General features: G+C 38.7%; 1 protein-coding gene and 2 pseudogenes across 1 annotated transcript; all 3 read left to right on the top strand.

Annotated features, from left to right (window-relative positions):
* Positions 1-1,402: 1,402 nt before the first annotated feature.
* Positions 1,403-3,036, top strand: LOC147459695 (uncharacterized; annotated as a pseudogene).
* Positions 3,037-3,058: 22 nt separating this feature from the next.
* On the top strand, positions 3,059-3,313 carry LOC147459694 (uncharacterized). Its single transcript, XM_086509884.1, has one exon. It carries the CDS (start codon positions 3,059-3,061, stop codon positions 3,311-3,313), a length of 255 nt encoding a protein of 84 aa, XP_086366010.1.
* A 13,625-nt stretch (positions 3,314-16,938) lies between these two features.
* Positions 16,939-17,532, top strand: LOC147459693 (uncharacterized; annotated as a pseudogene).
* Positions 17,533-18,936: the final 1,404 nt, after the last annotated feature.

Raw genomic sequence — 18,936 nt, 5'->3', positions numbered from 1 at the left:
AGAGAGAGAGAGAGAGAGAGAGAGAGAGAGAGAGAGAGTTCTAAGAAGAGAAGAAGAGGAGAAAAAACACAGAGATCATCGCGATTGTTTTGGCATGATTGTTTTGGCAGTGGGATAGGGTAAAAAAATCAACGGTCTGCCTTTTTTATTTTATTTTTTCATTTTTTTCCACGCTGATAGCCGTGCTATTTGCGTCATTGCCGCTATTATACCCATGGGTGCTTTTTTTTATAAAAATGATCACTTCCCCCTTCTTTTGTCCACATTCTCCCTCCACTTCTTTTAAGAAGAATCTATTAGACATGCAAAATAATTCTCATTTTAAGCTCTTGTTCACCTTCCCTAACTCCCCTCTCGCATTTGGAAGATGCAAGTGCCAATGTGGGACGAAGACCAGACAATGCGGTGGAACGCGATTGATGGTTGAACGACAGGTTGTTGTGTCTGTGCAAGCATTGCAGAAGGGCCATTCCTAAACTCCAACAAGTCTGTTTGAAGCATGTCAAGGACTATGGAATGTGGGAGGATCCACGAACACAAATAATCAATCTTTGCAAAATTTCGCACATGGATATCGCTCCTCACGGGAGTGTTGTAGGAGGAGGCTCTCAAGTGAGAAAGTCAGAGAGACAATTGCAAGAAAATAGGTTTGTCCCTCCACCAACAATGGGCGAGAGTTCGAGATCGAGTGCAGGTGATTATGGGGAGGAGGAGATGATAGATTTGCCGCACCAGATGGAGGAACTAGGATACAATTATAGAGAATCTGGTTGTTGAGCTTCTCGCTCACGACGAGGGTCCGCTTGACGATGACGATTGTGGATGCGAAGAGACTGCACAAAAGGAGAAGGATACTCTTTTGGCTGCAAGTAAGACACCTATATATCCCGGAGCTTCATTCTCTATTCCCCATGCTTCGTTAGAGATTTTGAATCTACAATGAGCAATACAAGCATTGATCATCTTTTAAGGTTAAGTACACTTAGATTTTTCACAGTCTTTTTTCAAAGCGTTTTCATAACTAAACTTTGCAACTAATGGTTAAATAAACTTTGATTTTTGCAGCCTGTTATTGAAGCTACTTCCAAAGGGTCATAGGATGCTACAAGATAGAACTAATGCTCGTAAATTTGTTAATGTGCTAGGTATGGGCTACAAAAAGATACATGCATGTGTTAAAAAGTATGGTCAAGAGAGATACAAAGACCTTCCCATTGATCTAGAGGAAAGAAAGAAGACTCACCTGGTACCAAGGAAAGTTTTATAACATTTTTTCCTCATCCCTTGTATCCAATACATGTTCAAGACCACGACCTTCAACAAACTCCTTACATGGCATGCCGGTAATCTCTCTAAGGATGGTATAATGTGTGTCCCAACAGATTCACAAGCATGGAAGCACATGAGTAAAAATGGCCCGCGTTCAAAGGAGACCCATGATATCTTTGTTTGGGCCTTGCAAAGTGACGGTGTCAACCCTTTCCACACCAACTGTACGTCATGGAGCACATGGCCAGTTGTCTTGATCAATTACAACTTCCCCCCTTGGAAAAGCACCAAGAAAGGCTACATCATGCTATCTTTATTGATCCTTGAAAAGCACAAAGTCAAAAACTTGGATGTGTATTTAGCCCCTCTTATTGATGAGTTAAAGGAGCTATCGATCAGTATCCGTATCTACGATGTGTCTCTACCCCCAACGGAGCGTCAAACAATACTGGTGATGGAAGACAATAGGAATTATTTTCTTCCAAAGGCACCATGGATCCTATCAAACACTGATCAAATCAAAGTGAAAGACGTTATTTCTTCCATCACTAGAAGGCCTACAAGTTACATGCGGTCTTTAAAGGGAGCATTCTCGAAGGCAAACAAGGGTGATGAACCCCTATTACATGGGTTGAAATCCCACGATTGGCACAAGATGCTCTAGGAGATTATCCACCCTTTACGTTTTATCTTACTGGATTGCTACTCTCACGTTATTACTTTTGAAAACACTATGCAGTTCATCTTACCATTGAGCATCAGTGGATGTGGAAGCAATAAAGTACACGATGCTATATATAAGATGGGAGATCTTGTCAAGTGGTTAGCTCTAAGGGGATTGAAGCCATATCCATACCAATTGCAAGATTGTTAGCCAAAGAAGCAGTTGTTCTCATTGAAGAGATCTTTCCCATGTCCATACTAGTGAGCAAACTCCATCTTATATTGCATCTTGTGGATGAGGTAGAGATTTGTGGAGTGGTCCATTCCCATTGGATGTTATTCCTTGAGCGTTTTCTTAAGACACTCAAGGACTTTGTGAGGCTACGTTCACAGCTAGAGGCTAGCATGGCGGAAGGATGGATTTCTCAAGAGTCGTTTGTGTACATCTATGAGTACTTGGCTATAGTGGATGAAACAATACCACGTTTATGGATTGATAAAGAAGAGCCAAGGATTGGTTGCATAAACAATGCGCAATTGGTTGCATGAACAAATGACAAAAGCTAAAGCTGATGGTGAGCATGTTAGCGATGAGGAGTGGGAGTATGCACGAGGTTGTCTACCAAAGGTAATTTCTAATCAAATTCATTATGCACAATATAAAGTATTATATAGCTACCTATACTCAAACTTGTTCTACTTTCAACAAGCAATGATGTTCAACTCTATGTGGCATGAAGGAAGGCACTTTTGAACTGTAGACAAAAAAAAAAAAACAAATGATAGTGGAGTGATGGGCAATTTTGATGCGCAAACTCCAAACGATATGGAAAATAGATATTGTGGAGTTATCCAAAGAATATACCGAGTAGATTTTTGAACAATTTGAAAGTATGTGTTCGATGTGAAGTGGTTTGCAGGCGTTTCATATAGACATGCAAGCGGTATCTACATGGTGGACTCTATGAGATTCCATACAGGCACAAGTGATATCTACATCTCTCCAGAAAGTTGTGAGCAAGTGATCTATCTTCCAAGTATTTACGAACGAAGGTTTTGGTTTGTCATACAAGTCACTCCAAGGGAAAGATGTGTACTAGATGATGCATCGAACATAGGAACCACTATGGACGAACACAATGATGATGATGAAGCAGACATGGAAGGTGAAGAACTTCATGCACGACCTCTTGATGAAGCAAATGATAATGATGTCGATGAAGAAGAGAAAAGATACATAGAAGATGAAGAGCTAGAAGAAGAGAATGATGATGAGGATGATCGTTTCGATCGCTATATTGCTAATTTTGATGAACTGGGACTCCACATAGACCACGTTATGGCTATGGAACTAGCCAATGATGATGTAGTGGATGATTAATTAATGTCATATTGTAATGCATTGTAATGAGGATGTTGTATCTAATGTCAATCACTTGCTTTTATGAATGCTTTGTTAATGATCTTCTACTACCATATGTTGTAACACATTTTTTTGATCTCTCTCTCTCTCTCTCTCTCTCTCTCTCTCTCTCTCTCTCTCTCTCTCTCTCTCTCTCTCTCTCTCTCTCTCCCCCCCGTCGGATAGATCTTTAAGGTCTCTTGGGATAGTTTCCTACTACGTTAAAATACTCTTATTTGTGTGTGTGTGTGTGTGTGTGTGTGTGTGTGTGTGTGTGTGCTAATAACAAGAGGAAAATGGTATAACCTTTCTATCACCCAAGTGTGGTAGATTGGTTATGCCATTTCCCTCTTGAATAACAAGCCTTGAGTTCAACTCTCCCCATCAGATAGATATTTAAGGTCTCTTGGGATAGTTTCCTATGACGTTAAAATACTCTTCTTCTTCTTCTTCTCTCTATGGCTCGTTCGTTTGTAGACATGACGAGCAGCCACAAGGCGAGCTGAGGTGAGGTGGTCTTTGTAGAGGGATGAATTTGTTAGGATGTATGTGTGGGCCAGACGAGGGAGGACGTGGATGGAAAAGGCATGCACACAAAGAAGAGGGTTTGGGGGGGGGGGGGGGGGGGGGGGAAGAGAGGGGGCTCACAAAAGACTAAGCTACCGTTGGGTTGGAAGCGAACGCATGACACATAACTGGTGAGGACAACGAAGTGAGCAGTCTCTACTGATGTGAAATTTTGGGGTGGGTGGGGTGGAGGGGCCGGGGATAGAATATTCCAAGGGAATCCTAAAAATTGGATTTGTTTTGAGGAGAACTAGGAAGTAACTATAGTATATAGAGAGGATACAAAATGAAAGTACTTTTATTATATATCTTGTATTATATAAAGGAGAGACATGGACGAGCATATCAATAGGATATATTATATTCATTCTAGCGTATTTATGAGGCTATAATCGAGGCAAATATCAAAGCTATTTGCGCAGCAAAATCTAAAGGTATCAGCACAAAAATTCTTGAGGCAAAACAAAAGATTTTTTCTCTCTCTTCCCTCAGTCCTCTTCTCTCTACTCTCTCTCATCCTGGCACGGTTGTCATGCGCGGCAAAGACCTCAGTCTCTTATAGTAATTGAGAAACCGATAGGAGTTTCTCTTTGTCGTATTCAAGATTTGTAATTTTTCTAAGGCATGGCTCCTAGGAAAACTATTTTTCAACATTCATCGATTAAGACAAATCTATATGGTCAAGGACAACAGTAATCAAGCCAAGCAGGTGTGAGGTACATATCCTACAAGTATTTTTCTACTTTTTCAATACATTGTACAATTCGGCAAGGTCGATTATCTATGAATGCTCGGCAAGGTCGACTTTCTTTTGCTATGACATTGTAAATTGGCAAGAGTATCTGTCAGCTATGAGCACCAGAACTCCATGAGTAATTATGTGAAGCAAGGCTTCCCTTTCGGCATTTTGGCATAGCGGTTTCCAAAGTTTGGAATATGCTATTAGCATATGAACTTGGAGGAAACTTGCCAAGATGTCTGTAGGTTTTTACGTTCACAAGAGGGTGTATATGATACATACACTAACTCACTTGAGCGATACATATGGCTAGAACCCAAATTCGAGCGAATTTCTTACTTATGTATTACCAAAAACCTGGCCACAAGTGGGAGACAAGGTTAGTAAATTTCAAGTTATGCTTGTTAATTTCTTCTATAATTTAACCTTTTATTTGAAAAAGATTTCTCAACTCTATAAAGCAAAGTGCTTTGCTAGACTTCATGCAAATCAAGGCTTCTCTTAGGTGACAAGGTATTATCGATTGACTTCAGATCAATGATAAGGGCACAAACCTTTGACACTGTGTGGATATAAGCTCACAGTTTACGCAACAACATATTATGATGTATCCATGCTAGTGTAATCTTGCAAGGCATGTATACCAAGGGCTCACATGGTTGAGACAGTCATTGAAACCAAGGGCTTATTATTCTATATTTTTTATATGTATGCATGACGTACTAGTATGATGGATATACGACACCCCATCATTGTATACGCTTTCGCTATCAAAATAGCTACTCTGTCAAAGATGAGGAAAGTAATTGATGTCTTCAAACGTATCTTTTTTATGTTTATTCATAAGAAAAGTGTCATACCTAAGTCACTCTAGTACAGTCATTGTCTGCATAGAGACATACGCAAGGGGCATACAACATAGTAGAATAAGGGATTTTTCTCAGCCCAGTATTCTCTCTCCCTCATTCCTAATTCTCTGTGAGAAAAGAGAAATTAGGCAGGAATTTACTAAAATCTTTCTAGACCGATATGGTAATAGGAAGGAATAAGAGCCATTTGTTTGCAAAGGGCTAAGATCCATCTATTTGTAAACCATCAGTGATTACTTTCAAGATCAAAAAATTCTATCTAGTTGAGTACCCGTTGATTCTAATGGACAAGCAAGCGTCTTTCCATTAATGATTCTCTGGGCATTACTTTAGCACTACATACTTTAAGTGTGAAAATCAAGTTGATTTTTTGAAAGTCTCAAACTCATAAATTGTTTATCTCTACCAAGGTGTGTAGATGAAGCAAGCAATTCGGATAGCATGTTTGTTCACAAAAACCCAAAATTATGGATTCTCGAGTCTAGAAAATATCCAGTTTGTGAATATGGCTAAACTTGAGTGGATCTCCTATTTTATCTATAGCATTGAGAGTGTTTATACAAGTAAAATTTTGGGTAAGACCCACATCGTGATCACTAAATCACTTATTAAGTATTGATGGTCAATTCTTGGAACCTTCACACTTGCACTTTCAAGGAAAGAAGTCCACAAGCTACCAAGGGGTAGTGGAAAATTTCAACTTCCAAAGTTGACTTCCATTACTATTGGCTGATAGTTTAGCACTTTCCTTGCAAAGTATAACCAAGGGGTTTGACAATGTAGATTTTAATCAAGGGGTTTGGATTGCAAAGAAAATACCCAGGGTTACATGTTTACTACTACTTGATTTTCAATTAGTGTTCCTAGGCCTTTGCAGGCAGGAAATTTGGGCAGGTGCTTTTGACTGCAGGTAAGTGAACACTATGTTCGACCTCCAAGTACGAATCTAATTTGATTTTGTTTCTTTTCTCAATATGTTTTTGTTTACTTTTCCAAGTAGGATGCATAAACTTCTATGTTTTCATCCATTTTTCTCTTTAAGAGACATGACATGGTCATGTAGGAGCAAAGTATTTTGGACCATAGTGTCCAACACACATTCTTCCATTATGCAGTTATGGACCTACATGTATGGTTTTCTTTGGCACATGTTGTCACATGGGATACAACATGGTCTAGGAACCTAGGTTGCATTTATACGTCCGTACAACAAAAATTGTACGTATAATTCGGTATTATACATTGTATATCCGTATTGTACGCGGATATCCGAATAACATATTTTGATCAAAATATATTGCAATAAAATATATACTCTATAAAAAAAGTGCCACAACAAATCGTTCAAACCGAACAGGGCGCTGTCGAGAAATTTGCGGTCTTGCCAGGAAAGCACCCGGCTTATGACTGTGAGAGTTTGTGAGAGAACTCAAAAAAAACTATATGAAGGAGTTAAACCATAGATGCCATGAAGACTATGGTTTCAAAAGAAGTGCAATCAAAGAAGCCCCACTATTTCTCTGATCTTGCACTCACACACACAAAGAAAGAACACAAAAGAGAATGTCAAAACAGCACAAAGATGAAAACATCAAGGCTATGGTCATATCGTATCATGGGTAATATGAAAGGGTTAATAGATGAGTTAATGGCATTCAATCTTGGCTGACCAAATAGGCTACGAAATGTTCTTTGGCATTGTAGTTTTGTGCTTATCATAATATATATATTTTGTCTAGCGATTGGGATTAATTGTGTGTACAAATCGTCTTGGTTCATAGCAAGATAACTATGCTTACGTCAAAAGAAAAGTTATAGTCTATGAGAGGTAGTATAATGGGATCCGGTGATAGAAGTATTTCATTGAGACTTTTTGGGCCAAAGAGAAACACTCTACGTTGTTGAAAGTGTATTTTACGGCTAATCCATACGTTAATTCTAATAGATCGTACAAGGTGAAAGTGATAGAAATTATCATCATGTGGATTCTTCATCTCGGATAACTATAGTATGTGCAAAATGTAGATATGAGAGAAGAGAAGTGAAGAGAAGAGAAGAGAATTTCCCTCCCAACCCCTATTCTTGCCCGTAGGCAATAAGGATACTACGGGGAGAGATGTACCTGTAGCAAGGAGAACCTAAAATTTGTAGAGGATGAATTAATAAGAGTGAGAGAGATAGGTTCGGTTAAGGAGACAAGATTAGATATATATATATATGTTGGATTAGATATGAGAAAGAAAACAACAAGAAATCAAGAAAACATCAATGTAGAACACATCTTACTTGACAAATTCTTCGGCACCATTATTGATGGAGATAGAAGAAGAGGGGAGAATTCTACTTTGATTGATACGCCAAGTCCAAGACCTTCTTTGATTAGAGTTGATCTTCCAAGGATTGCGTCCAAGAATGGCTAGCCTTCCTCTAGGAGAAAGTGTAGGCTTAGGCTTATGTTAATGGCTAAGTACAATTTGGCATTACTACTCACTCCCTCATGGATTCCTCTCATCAATGGCTTGAATGCTTGAGTGGTTTTCAAGGAAGAAGAGGTCCCCTTTTATAGGTGAAGGGAAGCCCCAAGGATTTACACAGGAAGAGAGGAGGCAGTGTGAAGAGAAACTGGAAAAGTTGGAAATGAGTTGTCCCTACATGATGTGGGCAGACTGGGGTCCAGTATTTTGATCATATCTCCTCAACCGTGGCTCTAAATAAAAAAGTAAAAAATATGGGCAGGAAATTCAGCTCATTAGCTACGACTTCCATTTTAAAATGGTTTTCCAATTCAGATTGGAACCTTGTGTAAAGAAATCATCAAAATAGGGTCCATTTCTGGCAGCAAAGGTCTTCCTGTGGTCCCCTTAGCGTAGACTTACATTTGATTCCAAAGGACACCTCATGCCATATGAAATCATGACATTGCTCCTTGATAAATTTTTGTAATCATGTTTGCAATAATGCATTAAAATAAGTGTATCTTTGAAATCATGCCACCTAGTGTCCCACTAGGATTTGATTCCCTCCTAGTAGCTTTTTAAAAAGAAATATAAGAAAAATATAAAAATTCATAGAGTATATATATATTGGAGTTTACCCTAGATATAGGATCTAGCTAGGGTGTGAGATGATAATGAGATAGTAGAAATAAAGAATCAATGCTTTTTTGCCCCAAGTTAAAGAGGCGGAGCTATTGACGCTTTTCCCATAGTATTTTCTGATGGGTAAAGTAAGAATAGGTTACCCTTGAAAAAAAATAATAGGATGAGATAGAAAGCTTATTATTATACTTAAATATGCATATTTACATTTTAGGAAATATAATTATGTATCTAAAATGTTAGAAGATAACTCTTGTACCATGAGTTCCCACTATGTACATGTCACAGCACGACATCCAGCCCCTCTAAACCTGCGCATCCTCCGGTATGTGCCACATTGTCTCTTTGTAAGATCAGCCCTCTTGTACATCTTCCTTGATTTCTTCTTCAGTGGATTATTCCAGAGCTTCATGTTCACTTTGATCTTCACCTGTGTTTTGCTCTTCTTACTCATCAACATTCTAGATCATTGTCTCCTCTTCTCTTAAACATTTTGATCCTTTTTCCTGCAATGGGAATCTTTACTTCTGTACCATATTATTCAAACAAGCTATAAATAGCATTTTCATGCACATGCTTTACAACATACGGTCCAAACCATCTTTTTGAGAACTTACGCATGACTATGTCCTGGTTATCAAGGCTACTATCATACACTAAAACCCAGTCACCTTTGTCAATTGATTTTCTCTTGAGTCGATGCCGCTTATCAAAGTAGTCCTTGTTTTTCAACCTTTCATTTTTGAGTCGTTCTTTTGCAACTTCAATGTCTCCAGATCTTCTCTCTAGTTTCCTTATACGTAGTGCAAGGAGATCTTCCCTTCTAAGCCCCTCTTGCCAAGGTAGTACATTCCATGTGGGAATTGTATCTTCAATCGGCATCACTTGATTTTGACCATACATTAGCTCCGCAGGTATATAGCGAGTTATTGAGCTATGTGTTGTACGATCAGCCCATAAAGCATATGGTAACAGTTTTTGCCGCTCACCAACTCTTCCTTTGCAAGCCTTGGCCAAAGCTTTGATGATAGGAGGATGCCCTCTTTCACTCTTTCCATTGCCTTCAGGGTTGTAAGCTGTAGTAAGGGAAAACTTGATTCCTAATCTAGAAAAGAACTCCCTTGCTTCTTCAGCATCCAATTCACCTCTATCTGCAGTGATTTTTCCCACACAACCATAACGGCAAATCACCTCATCAAGAAGGAATTTTCACACAGCTTATGTGGTTTTAGTCCTTAATGCTCTTCCTTCAACCTGGTTAGTTAGGTCCTCTTGTGCAAGAACCAAGTATCTCATCTTCCAGAGTCCTAAAGGCATTGTGACTAGATCCACAACCCATCTATAGTGCATGGCTAGTGGATATGTAGGGTGCAATCCATCACAATGTCAGACATTTGAATACATTTGACAAGTTATACATGACTCTACAAACTGAGATACATCTTTATACATACCCTTCCACCAATATTTTTCTTTCAACTTGGAGAAAGTTGCCCACACACCTCTGTGTCCAGCCCATAGACTCTCATGAAACCCTTGCATGAGATTTACTTGAGTCTCTTTTTTACATATAACCCGTTGTGGTGTAGCACCCTTTTGTTTAGGATGCTTCCACAAGTAACCATCCCCCAAAAAGTACCCATATGATTTCCTACGTATCCTCTTGAATTCTTGTTCAGACCAATCATCCTGTTTTGTTAGAGTACTAAAGTAGCTTCCAATAAGAAGCCAATCACCTTCATAAAGATCTTTCAAGAACAATTCAAGTGAATTAGTCATGCAGACATTGTTACCTTTGACATGAGAGATAGAATAGAACTTTGTGCCTACATCATCTCCCTCATCAATCATTTGTGACTCATCTTCATATATTGCCCTTGATAGCATATCTGCCACTGTATTGTCTTTAGCTGCAATGTGCTTAAACTCAAGATTTAAGGCCTTAATGTAGGCAATCCACCGCAACATAGCAATGTCTGGTGTTGAGCAGCTTATAATCATCCCAAGAAGTGCTAGACAATCTGTTTCTACAACCACACATGCACCAATTAGGTACTCTTTCCCATTTTTCAAGGCTGTAACCATACCCCATAGCTCTCTCTTTATTTGTGGATAGTTTCTTTGGCGAGAATTTAGTACCTTTGCTCCAAATCTTAGGTACCACATACCTGTGCCCTTCTTCGTCATCTTGCCCTATTGCCCATCCAATCCCTGTAGGACTAGTGTCTAATGTCACAATCACTGGCCTTTGACACTCATAGTCTACCTTTCTCAAAGTTGGTGCTGACTGGAGCAACGCCTTTAGCTTTTTCATGGATTTTACATGTGCTTCTGTCCATTTAAACTTTTGATTCTTTCTAAGAAAATGATAAAGAGGATCAGCTACACATGCATAATGTGGAATCCAAATAACATAGAAGACACATGCTCCCAGAAACCTTCTAACCTCAGTGATGCTAGTGCATGTTTCTTTCATTCTTTGGATGGCATCTACCTTTCTTGGACAAGGTTTCCTTCCATATGGCCCGCACATGTGCCCCACAATGAGCACTTCATTGACACCAAACATAGAATTTTTCCCTGACAATGTAAGATTCACTTCTTCCAACCTAGACAAAATTTTATCACAATCATTTATGTGATTTACCACAAACCTGCGACATCCCTGGAGATCCAAAGCTTCATCTTTGTCACTTTCTTCACATCCTTTGATAGGCAAATCATCAATGAAAGGCATTGTGATTTGAGGAATAAAGTCACGTAAGACCTTATTCATCCCATTCATCATATGTGCAACCAAGTTGGTTGCTCCCAGTGGCAAGGTACACATCCTTACCAAACCCAAAGTTGTCCTCATGGTTGTCAAGTCTCTGCTTTTGATTGCAAGCTGAAATTGATCATACCCTGAGTAGAGATCCCCCATTGAGTAGATTGTCCTCCCTGCAAACTCATCCACAATTGGACCTGTACCTACATTTCTAATTGTCACCTTGTTCACCGGTTGCATATCTCGGATGAAGCATAGAGAACCATTCTTCTTTGGAACTCTGAACCACCTATTTGAGTATGGAGCACAAGAAGGCTCCAAGATTCCCATTTTAATTTTCTCATTCAGTAGCTCTACTAACTTTGGAAAATGAGCCTTTGGAACCGGAATAGGCCCACAGATTCCAAGGCCATGTGGCTCAAATGCAAAAGCCTTACCATGCTTTGAAATAATTTCTTTGAAGCACTTTGTCTCCTCCTGTGTTCGAAACTCCTCGCGACCAATCTGCAACGCTTGGAAAGACTCCTTTGTGAAGGTATGCCCAATCTTTTTAGGATTCCTCAAACTTGGTTGTAAAGAAGCCTGCTCAATCTTTTCCCTGTTGTTGGGTGGTAAGGGTGAAGCTACTGGTTTCACCTTCTTTGCTACACTCTTGTATTTAGTTTCAACATGGACTTTTGGACCAACTGTTTGGTTTTCTTTAAAGGCTTCTATTACTTGATACATTTCCATAGAGCGAACTTCCACAACTTCATTTTCAAGATGCAAACTAGACCCCATTATAGCATCTACAAAAGAAACTTGTTCACACAAACCCAAAACATTTTCAGTAGGCTCTAGCAAACCACTCTTTTTCATGCCTATTTGTACATTATGCACATATTGCCTCTCACATCTCTTCAAATCTTCAAGTTTTGTAAAACATACTGATCCATTCCTTGTTTTCAAAGAGCATGTTGAGAAAGTTTCACTTGTTTTTGGATCAGATGAGACAATTTTTCTTTCTGTACCACTGCAATCCTGCTTTACAATGGTACTTGGCCAAAACCCATCATTTCCCTATGGTCATGAAACTCTTTGCTCACCTTTGGTAGAGGATGTTCTCTGAGGTTATCACGATTTCTTTCATGGTTTACACAAACTGTGAGGAATTGGATAGCACGTTTACCATCTTTGCTGCGTATCCTAGCATATGCTAAACCATCATCCATTACCTTTGTTTCCACTCGAACTCCCACAATGTAGGGCTGTCCAAGGATGAGATGATATGAAGATGTATCCAGTACAAAGAAGTTTTGGTCAATCTTTACATCACCTATTGTTACCTTCACACCTGGACATGTTGCATACAATTCACCGGATGAATTTTTTGCCACTTTGACCATCCAGCCATGATCTGTGTCCATCGGCCATTTGCACTTGTTGTAGAGACTCTTTGACATTATGTTTATTTCTGAACCATGGTCAATCAAGACAACAAATGGTTCTTCAAGAATGTAGCCAAAGAATTATTGGGGGCAATCTTTACACCTATTGTTGTACAGGACACCTGGATCTTGCATACATGCAATTTTTTGGGTCACTTTGACCATCCCATGATCTGTGTCCATCGGCCATTTGCACTTGTTGTAGAACTCTTTGACATTATGTTTTTTCTGAACCATGTCAATCAAGACAACAAATGGTTCTTCAAGATCACCTACCTTGACCAAAGTTTCTGTAGTAGCCCTCCCAATGAATTCGTGAATAGTAACTCCTAGGAATAGCTTCAACTTCTTCATCATCATTTGAGAAATGCACTTGCTTCACTCTCCCACTAGATTGGTAGCATCCTACCACAGTTCCATCATCCTCCTCCTTATTTGCATCTGTATTCCTTGTGTCTTCGAGGTTTCCCCTTCAACCTATGGATGAGAAACTTCAGCAAGAGTTTGCCTCTTCCTCTTGATGATGTCAATGATCTCCTCATGGAATTCACGCTTTGCAATGCCAAGAAATTCTCCCAGAGTAAACTCAATCTTGCTATTCAAGATCCTTTCCTCCAAGACTTTCTTCAAATTTGTAGCCACCTCAATATCAGATTGTACTTTATAAGTTGGGCCTTTTGTCTTACTTTTGTTGGCTCTTTCTTCTTCCCTGTTTGTAGACTCCTCCATGAGTACTTCAGGTGGAGACGCTCCTTGTGTCGGGGGTGTTTGGGAAGGCATTGAGTCACTTCTTCCCCTAGTTAAAAGCTCTTTTTGATGGTCCTTCATCAGCATTCTCACGTCTGCGCTTCTCTTCTACAATAGCCTCATTTTGTTGGCATTTTGTAATGTAGGCATGCACTGACAATGAGTCCAATGGATCATTCCATCCCATTTCTAGACGTATGCAATCACGTGCTTCATGTAGAATCTCTTTTTGTAAGCTTTCTCTTTTTAGCTAATTGCATGACATTTGGCCAAATTTGAGCATGATGGTCATTCACCTTTTCATCCTAAGATGCTCAATTTTTACTCCATAAGTAGCTGCCTCAACTGAAGAGCTAGCATGGTTAGTTGCCATATCTTCAACTAAGGTGTCCATTCCCCCCTTCCCGAAGTTAGTTCTCAAGGGTAGACCTGTCTCTCTTAAGTGGATTTTACCATCCTTAAAAAAGAAAACATCTTTTGAAAAAGCATCACTAAAATCATCACAATCCCTTCTTACATGGTCTGTACTATCACACCAAATACATCTATTAACAAACACTTCTTTGGGCTGTTGTCTTTGCTTACGAAGTGGCCCTGATGGTTGGCCTTTTTCTTCAAGCTTTGCAAGCTTCACCTTCAAGTCACACATTCCCTTCACAAGCTCATCTAGCATAGACTCATCAAATTTAGGAGCTATATAAGTAGGCTTTACCATTTTGTCAGAAGTTGAGGTTGAAGGACTTGTAGTGTTTACTATCATCTTGTCCCTTCTTCTTTGTCATTTGGCACAGCAACAATGAGATAACACCTTCAACTTCATTCCAGTCGGTCTTTAGTCCTTGCTCAGCATCTTTATCTTCAAGAAGAAGCTCCAAATTTTCTTGAAAATCTTTACGTGCGGCTTGTAAGAAAAGATATGTCTTCTCTACATCTAGAGTGGCCGTTTTTGTCTTGGTGAGTTGTGCACAACGCCATTCAAATTCCCTAAGTAGCTCTATTATTGATAGTCCTTGCTTTGGCTTGACTACCCATTCTAAGAATGTCCTTTTGGTCACTCTCTCGAAGTCCTCCATGAAATATTCCTCCTTTAAAGATACTTTGATCGAGTTCTTCCCAATTTCTCCCATGCCCTAACATGCTCCCTAGTTTCTGGAGCAACAACTAGCTCAAAGCTTTACATCATCTCACCTTCTGACACGCGATGCAGCTCCATCTCCTTCACATACTTGCATAAGTACTTGGTTACATCTTTTCCATTGAACTGATCCATTATGATGATGACCGCCTTTATGGACCTCGTTGCTAAAATCTCCCTTCTTTCAGTGGCATGTTGTTGTTGCATGAACATTGCAAATGCTTAAAACATTTGCATTGTTGCTCGGTGAAAATGCATACGCTGTTGCTCAACATTATCACCCATGGTTACCCACAAACTCTCACCTTGGCAGATTCGCGTCAAGCTCACCAAAAATATGTCGAGAAATTTGCGGTCTTGCTAGGAAAGCACCTAGCTTGTTGTTGAGAGTTTGTGATAGAACTGAAAAAAACTATATGAAGGACTTAAACCATAGATGCGATGAAGACTAGGGTTTGGAAATAAGTGCAATCAAAGAAGCCCCACTCTTTCTCTCTTGCACTCACACACACAAAGAAAGAACACAAAAGAGAATGTCAAAACAACGCAAAGATGAAAACATCAAGGCGATGGTCATATCGTATCATGGGTAATATGAAAGGGTTAATAGATGAGTTAATGGCATTCAATCTTGGCTAACCAAATAGGCTACGAATTGTTCTTTGGAATTGTAGTTTTGTGCTTACCATAATATATATATTTTGTCTAGCGATTGGGATTAATTGTGTGTACCAAATCCTCTTGGTTCATAGCAAGATAACTACGCTTATGTCAAAAGAAAAGTTATGGTCTATGAGAGGTAGTATAATGGGATGCGGTGATAAAAGTATTTTATTGAGCCTTTCTGGGCCAAAGAGAAATACTATACGCTATTGAAATTGTATAAGTTGACGGCTAATCCATACGTTAATTCTAATAGATCGTACAGAGTGAAAGCGATAGAAATTATCATCATGTGGATTATTCATCTAGGATAACTCTAGTATGTGAAAAATGTAGATATGAAAGAAGAGAAGGGAAGAGAAGAGAAGAGAATTCTCTCAAACCCTATTCTTGCCCGTAGGCAATAAGGATACTGCGGGGAGAGATGTACCTGTAGCAAGGAGAACCTAAAATTTGTAGAGAGGATGAATTACTAAGAGTGAGAGAGATAGGTTTGGTTAAGGAGACGAGAGATATATATATATATATATATATATATATATATATATATATATATATATATATATGTTGGATTGGAGATGAAAAAGAAAACATCAATGTCATTAGGAAAAAATTGGACCCCCTTGGGGCCATGTAAGGATTCCTAATTTTAAGGGATTAAAGCTAATTTTGTAGGGGATGGAGGGAACAAAGCAATAAATAGGGCTACTTTTGTAGCTCTCTCTCTAACTTCTCTCTAGATAGGAGAGGGGGGAAAGTAGAGAATGAGGGTGGTAAAGTAGAGGAAGAGGGGGTAAAGTAGGAGAGAGAGGGGGGGAAATAGAATGAGGTAAAGTAGAGAGAGGGGGTAAAGTAAAGAAGTAAAAAGAGAGAGGCATAAAAGTAGAGAGAAGAACCATTCTCTCTCTACCTATCACCAAACAAAGAGAGTAAGTAGTTATGACAAAATCCACTTTTTAGTTCGTGCATCAATTCACCCCAAATTTATTTTTTTTTTATATAAAATCTTCAAAATGAATCTTTTAAGCTTTCAAAAGGTCCCTATATATATATATATATATAATAGTATTTTTTTAGAAGAATCTAGCTTTTATAAGCTCCAAATCTAAAATTCCTTGGGTCCCTCTCTACATTAATTCCACAAAGAGAGTAAGTAGTTATGACATCTTCCACTTTTCAACTCATGCATCAATTCACCCCAAAAAATGATTTTTTAATAAAATCTTCAAAATGGATCTTTTAAACTTTGAAAAGGTCCCTATATATATATATATATACATATATATATATATATATATATAACATAATTTTTTGAGAAGAATCTAGCTTTTATAAGCTCCAAATCTAAAATTCCTTGGGTCTCTCTCTACATTAATTCCAAGAGTAAATAGATAATGCCACATCATCAAAACGTCCATCTAATAAAGCCTAAAAATTGAAATTTTTAAAATTTAAAAATTTCCCTCCTTTGAGCTAAAAAATTGAACCTATATATGAAAAAATATATTTTTAAGTCTTTTTATCTCAAAAATTTTCTATTTATCCCAAAAAGTATATCTTATAAAAAAATTTCCCCATCATAACTTTCCACCATGTCTCTTCGCGATATAACAAATGAATCACCTGCGCCGTCATCTACTAGGTCAACTAATGTCAGTCTGCGTCTACCGATCGAATTTGCTCCCACAAAAAAAAATGATGAGAAAACATCTCAACCCGCATCCGTACGACGGTTTCGAGGAGAAACCAATGTTGACTTGTGGCTTGATGATGGGTTGTATCCAAAAGATCCGCTCGTGGGATGTCATCTGACATTCCATACATTCCCAAGCTTAATCAAATATGTGGGAGAAAGAGAACGTGGTCTTCTTGGGTATTGTAAGAGATTGGACTCCAATCACGCAGGTGCGTCAGCATATTTCCGACAACAATGTCAAGTGTTACACATTCATTCCACAAATCTCCAACAACAACTACATTCCACATAGAAACAACTCAAAGATCTTAAAGAGGAGATGAAAGCTACAGAAACAGAGGTAACTAAGCTACAGATTGCAATGATACACCTAAAAGCCACTCCATTTGGCATACGTGAGGGTAAGAGGGAGTTATCTTCCATTGAAAACTTAGCCTCTAATGGAGGGGCACGTAAGAAGCGGATCACGGCAACCAGATAATTTTATTAATTCACAGTGTTCATAACTCTCAAATAATTTCCATCAATTTGTAACTCGGTTCACCTTTTGAAATAGGACATATATACAAGATGTGTGTGGAAGTTTTAGACAAGAGGACCGTTGCAATCTTCTCCTAGGATGCATCTCAAAGGAAGATATATTTTACATCATAGGTTGTGAAAAGGCCAAACACATGAAAGATGCCATCACAAAGGAGATCCTAAAAAAGATCTCTAACCTTGTGTATGAGGATGATGTCGAGAGAGCTTGTGATGAGGTTGGGATCAGCACAAATGCATACCATGCACTTCATGGATTGATGAAAGATGCATTACGAGAGCAAGACATCACCGAGAATTTATTTCCTATTCCACATAGGGTCCGACTTGCAAAAAAATCAAACAATGATCTCGTTCGGGAATCCCTTGGCGAATACAAACACATTGAAGAATCCATGATGTACTGTTCCATGAGTACCAAGTCACGTGGTAATATAAAGGGAGACAATACTGTTCCTAATGGGTCAAAGTCTTTTGGTTATCATCAATTCAACAATATTTTTGTTGACTTGAAACGACTACAACTAGCTATGGTTAAATTTTATGCTTTGTCTCCAGAAGGTAATACAAATTGTAATGTCATTTTTTTTATTTGTATTGAATATCATTTAGTATAATAACTCAATTCCTGTGTTGTTTCAGTACTTGGAGAGAAGCTCATATTTATTCTTAAGCTAGATGAATGTCAAATTGTCAAAGGACGGAGATTGGAACGTATGTCTTTTGCAAAAGTCGATGTTTTTTGCAATGTTTTTTGCAAAAGTCGATGCTATCAGTGATCATTCTCAGAAACCATCATTTAGTGTACAATCGGAAAAAGAAATATGGTGGTTAGGAGCTTTTGAAGTTTCGAAAGAGACTCATGAGGTGTTGTCATGGGTCTTCTCTATGATCCCCTGGAGCACAGAGGTTATTAAGGCACAACTAGAGGGAGAAAAGCTAGAAGTAGATGGAGTAGGTACATTTGATGTTGAGTGGCACTTAGGAGGTGATCTAAAAACAATCAAATGTACACTTGAGTGTAAAAAAGGTGCTTCATCAATTCTTCCTTGTCCATATTGTGTACGAGGATACAAGGAGAGTACTCGTGGCTCCACGTCTTCAAAGAAAAGTGACAAGGGAAGTCAGGCAACAGGGTCAATGGATGATGATGCAAGGGATTGGGTGTGCTCGGTGTTGAAGTGTCCTATCATGGAGGTCCTTAATCGGTCAACAAAAGATAAAACATGGCATCCCATTATCAATTTTCCACTTACAAATGTACACTTTTGCACTTTGCATGCCTTTATGCGTATATTTGATCGCTTGTTTTAAAGCTTCACATAGAGTACGCTTTCATAATGAAACCACTTTC

This window comes from Adiantum capillus-veneris, chromosome 4, assembly GCF_014529385.1.
Source record: "Adiantum capillus-veneris isolate H3 chromosome 4, ASM1452938v2, whole genome shotgun sequence".
NCBI lineage: Eukaryota > Viridiplantae > Streptophyta > Polypodiopsida > Polypodiales > Pteridaceae > Adiantum > Adiantum capillus-veneris.
The sequence above is the reverse complement of the archived record's forward strand: the minus strand, read 5'-3'. Positions and strand labels throughout refer to the sequence as shown.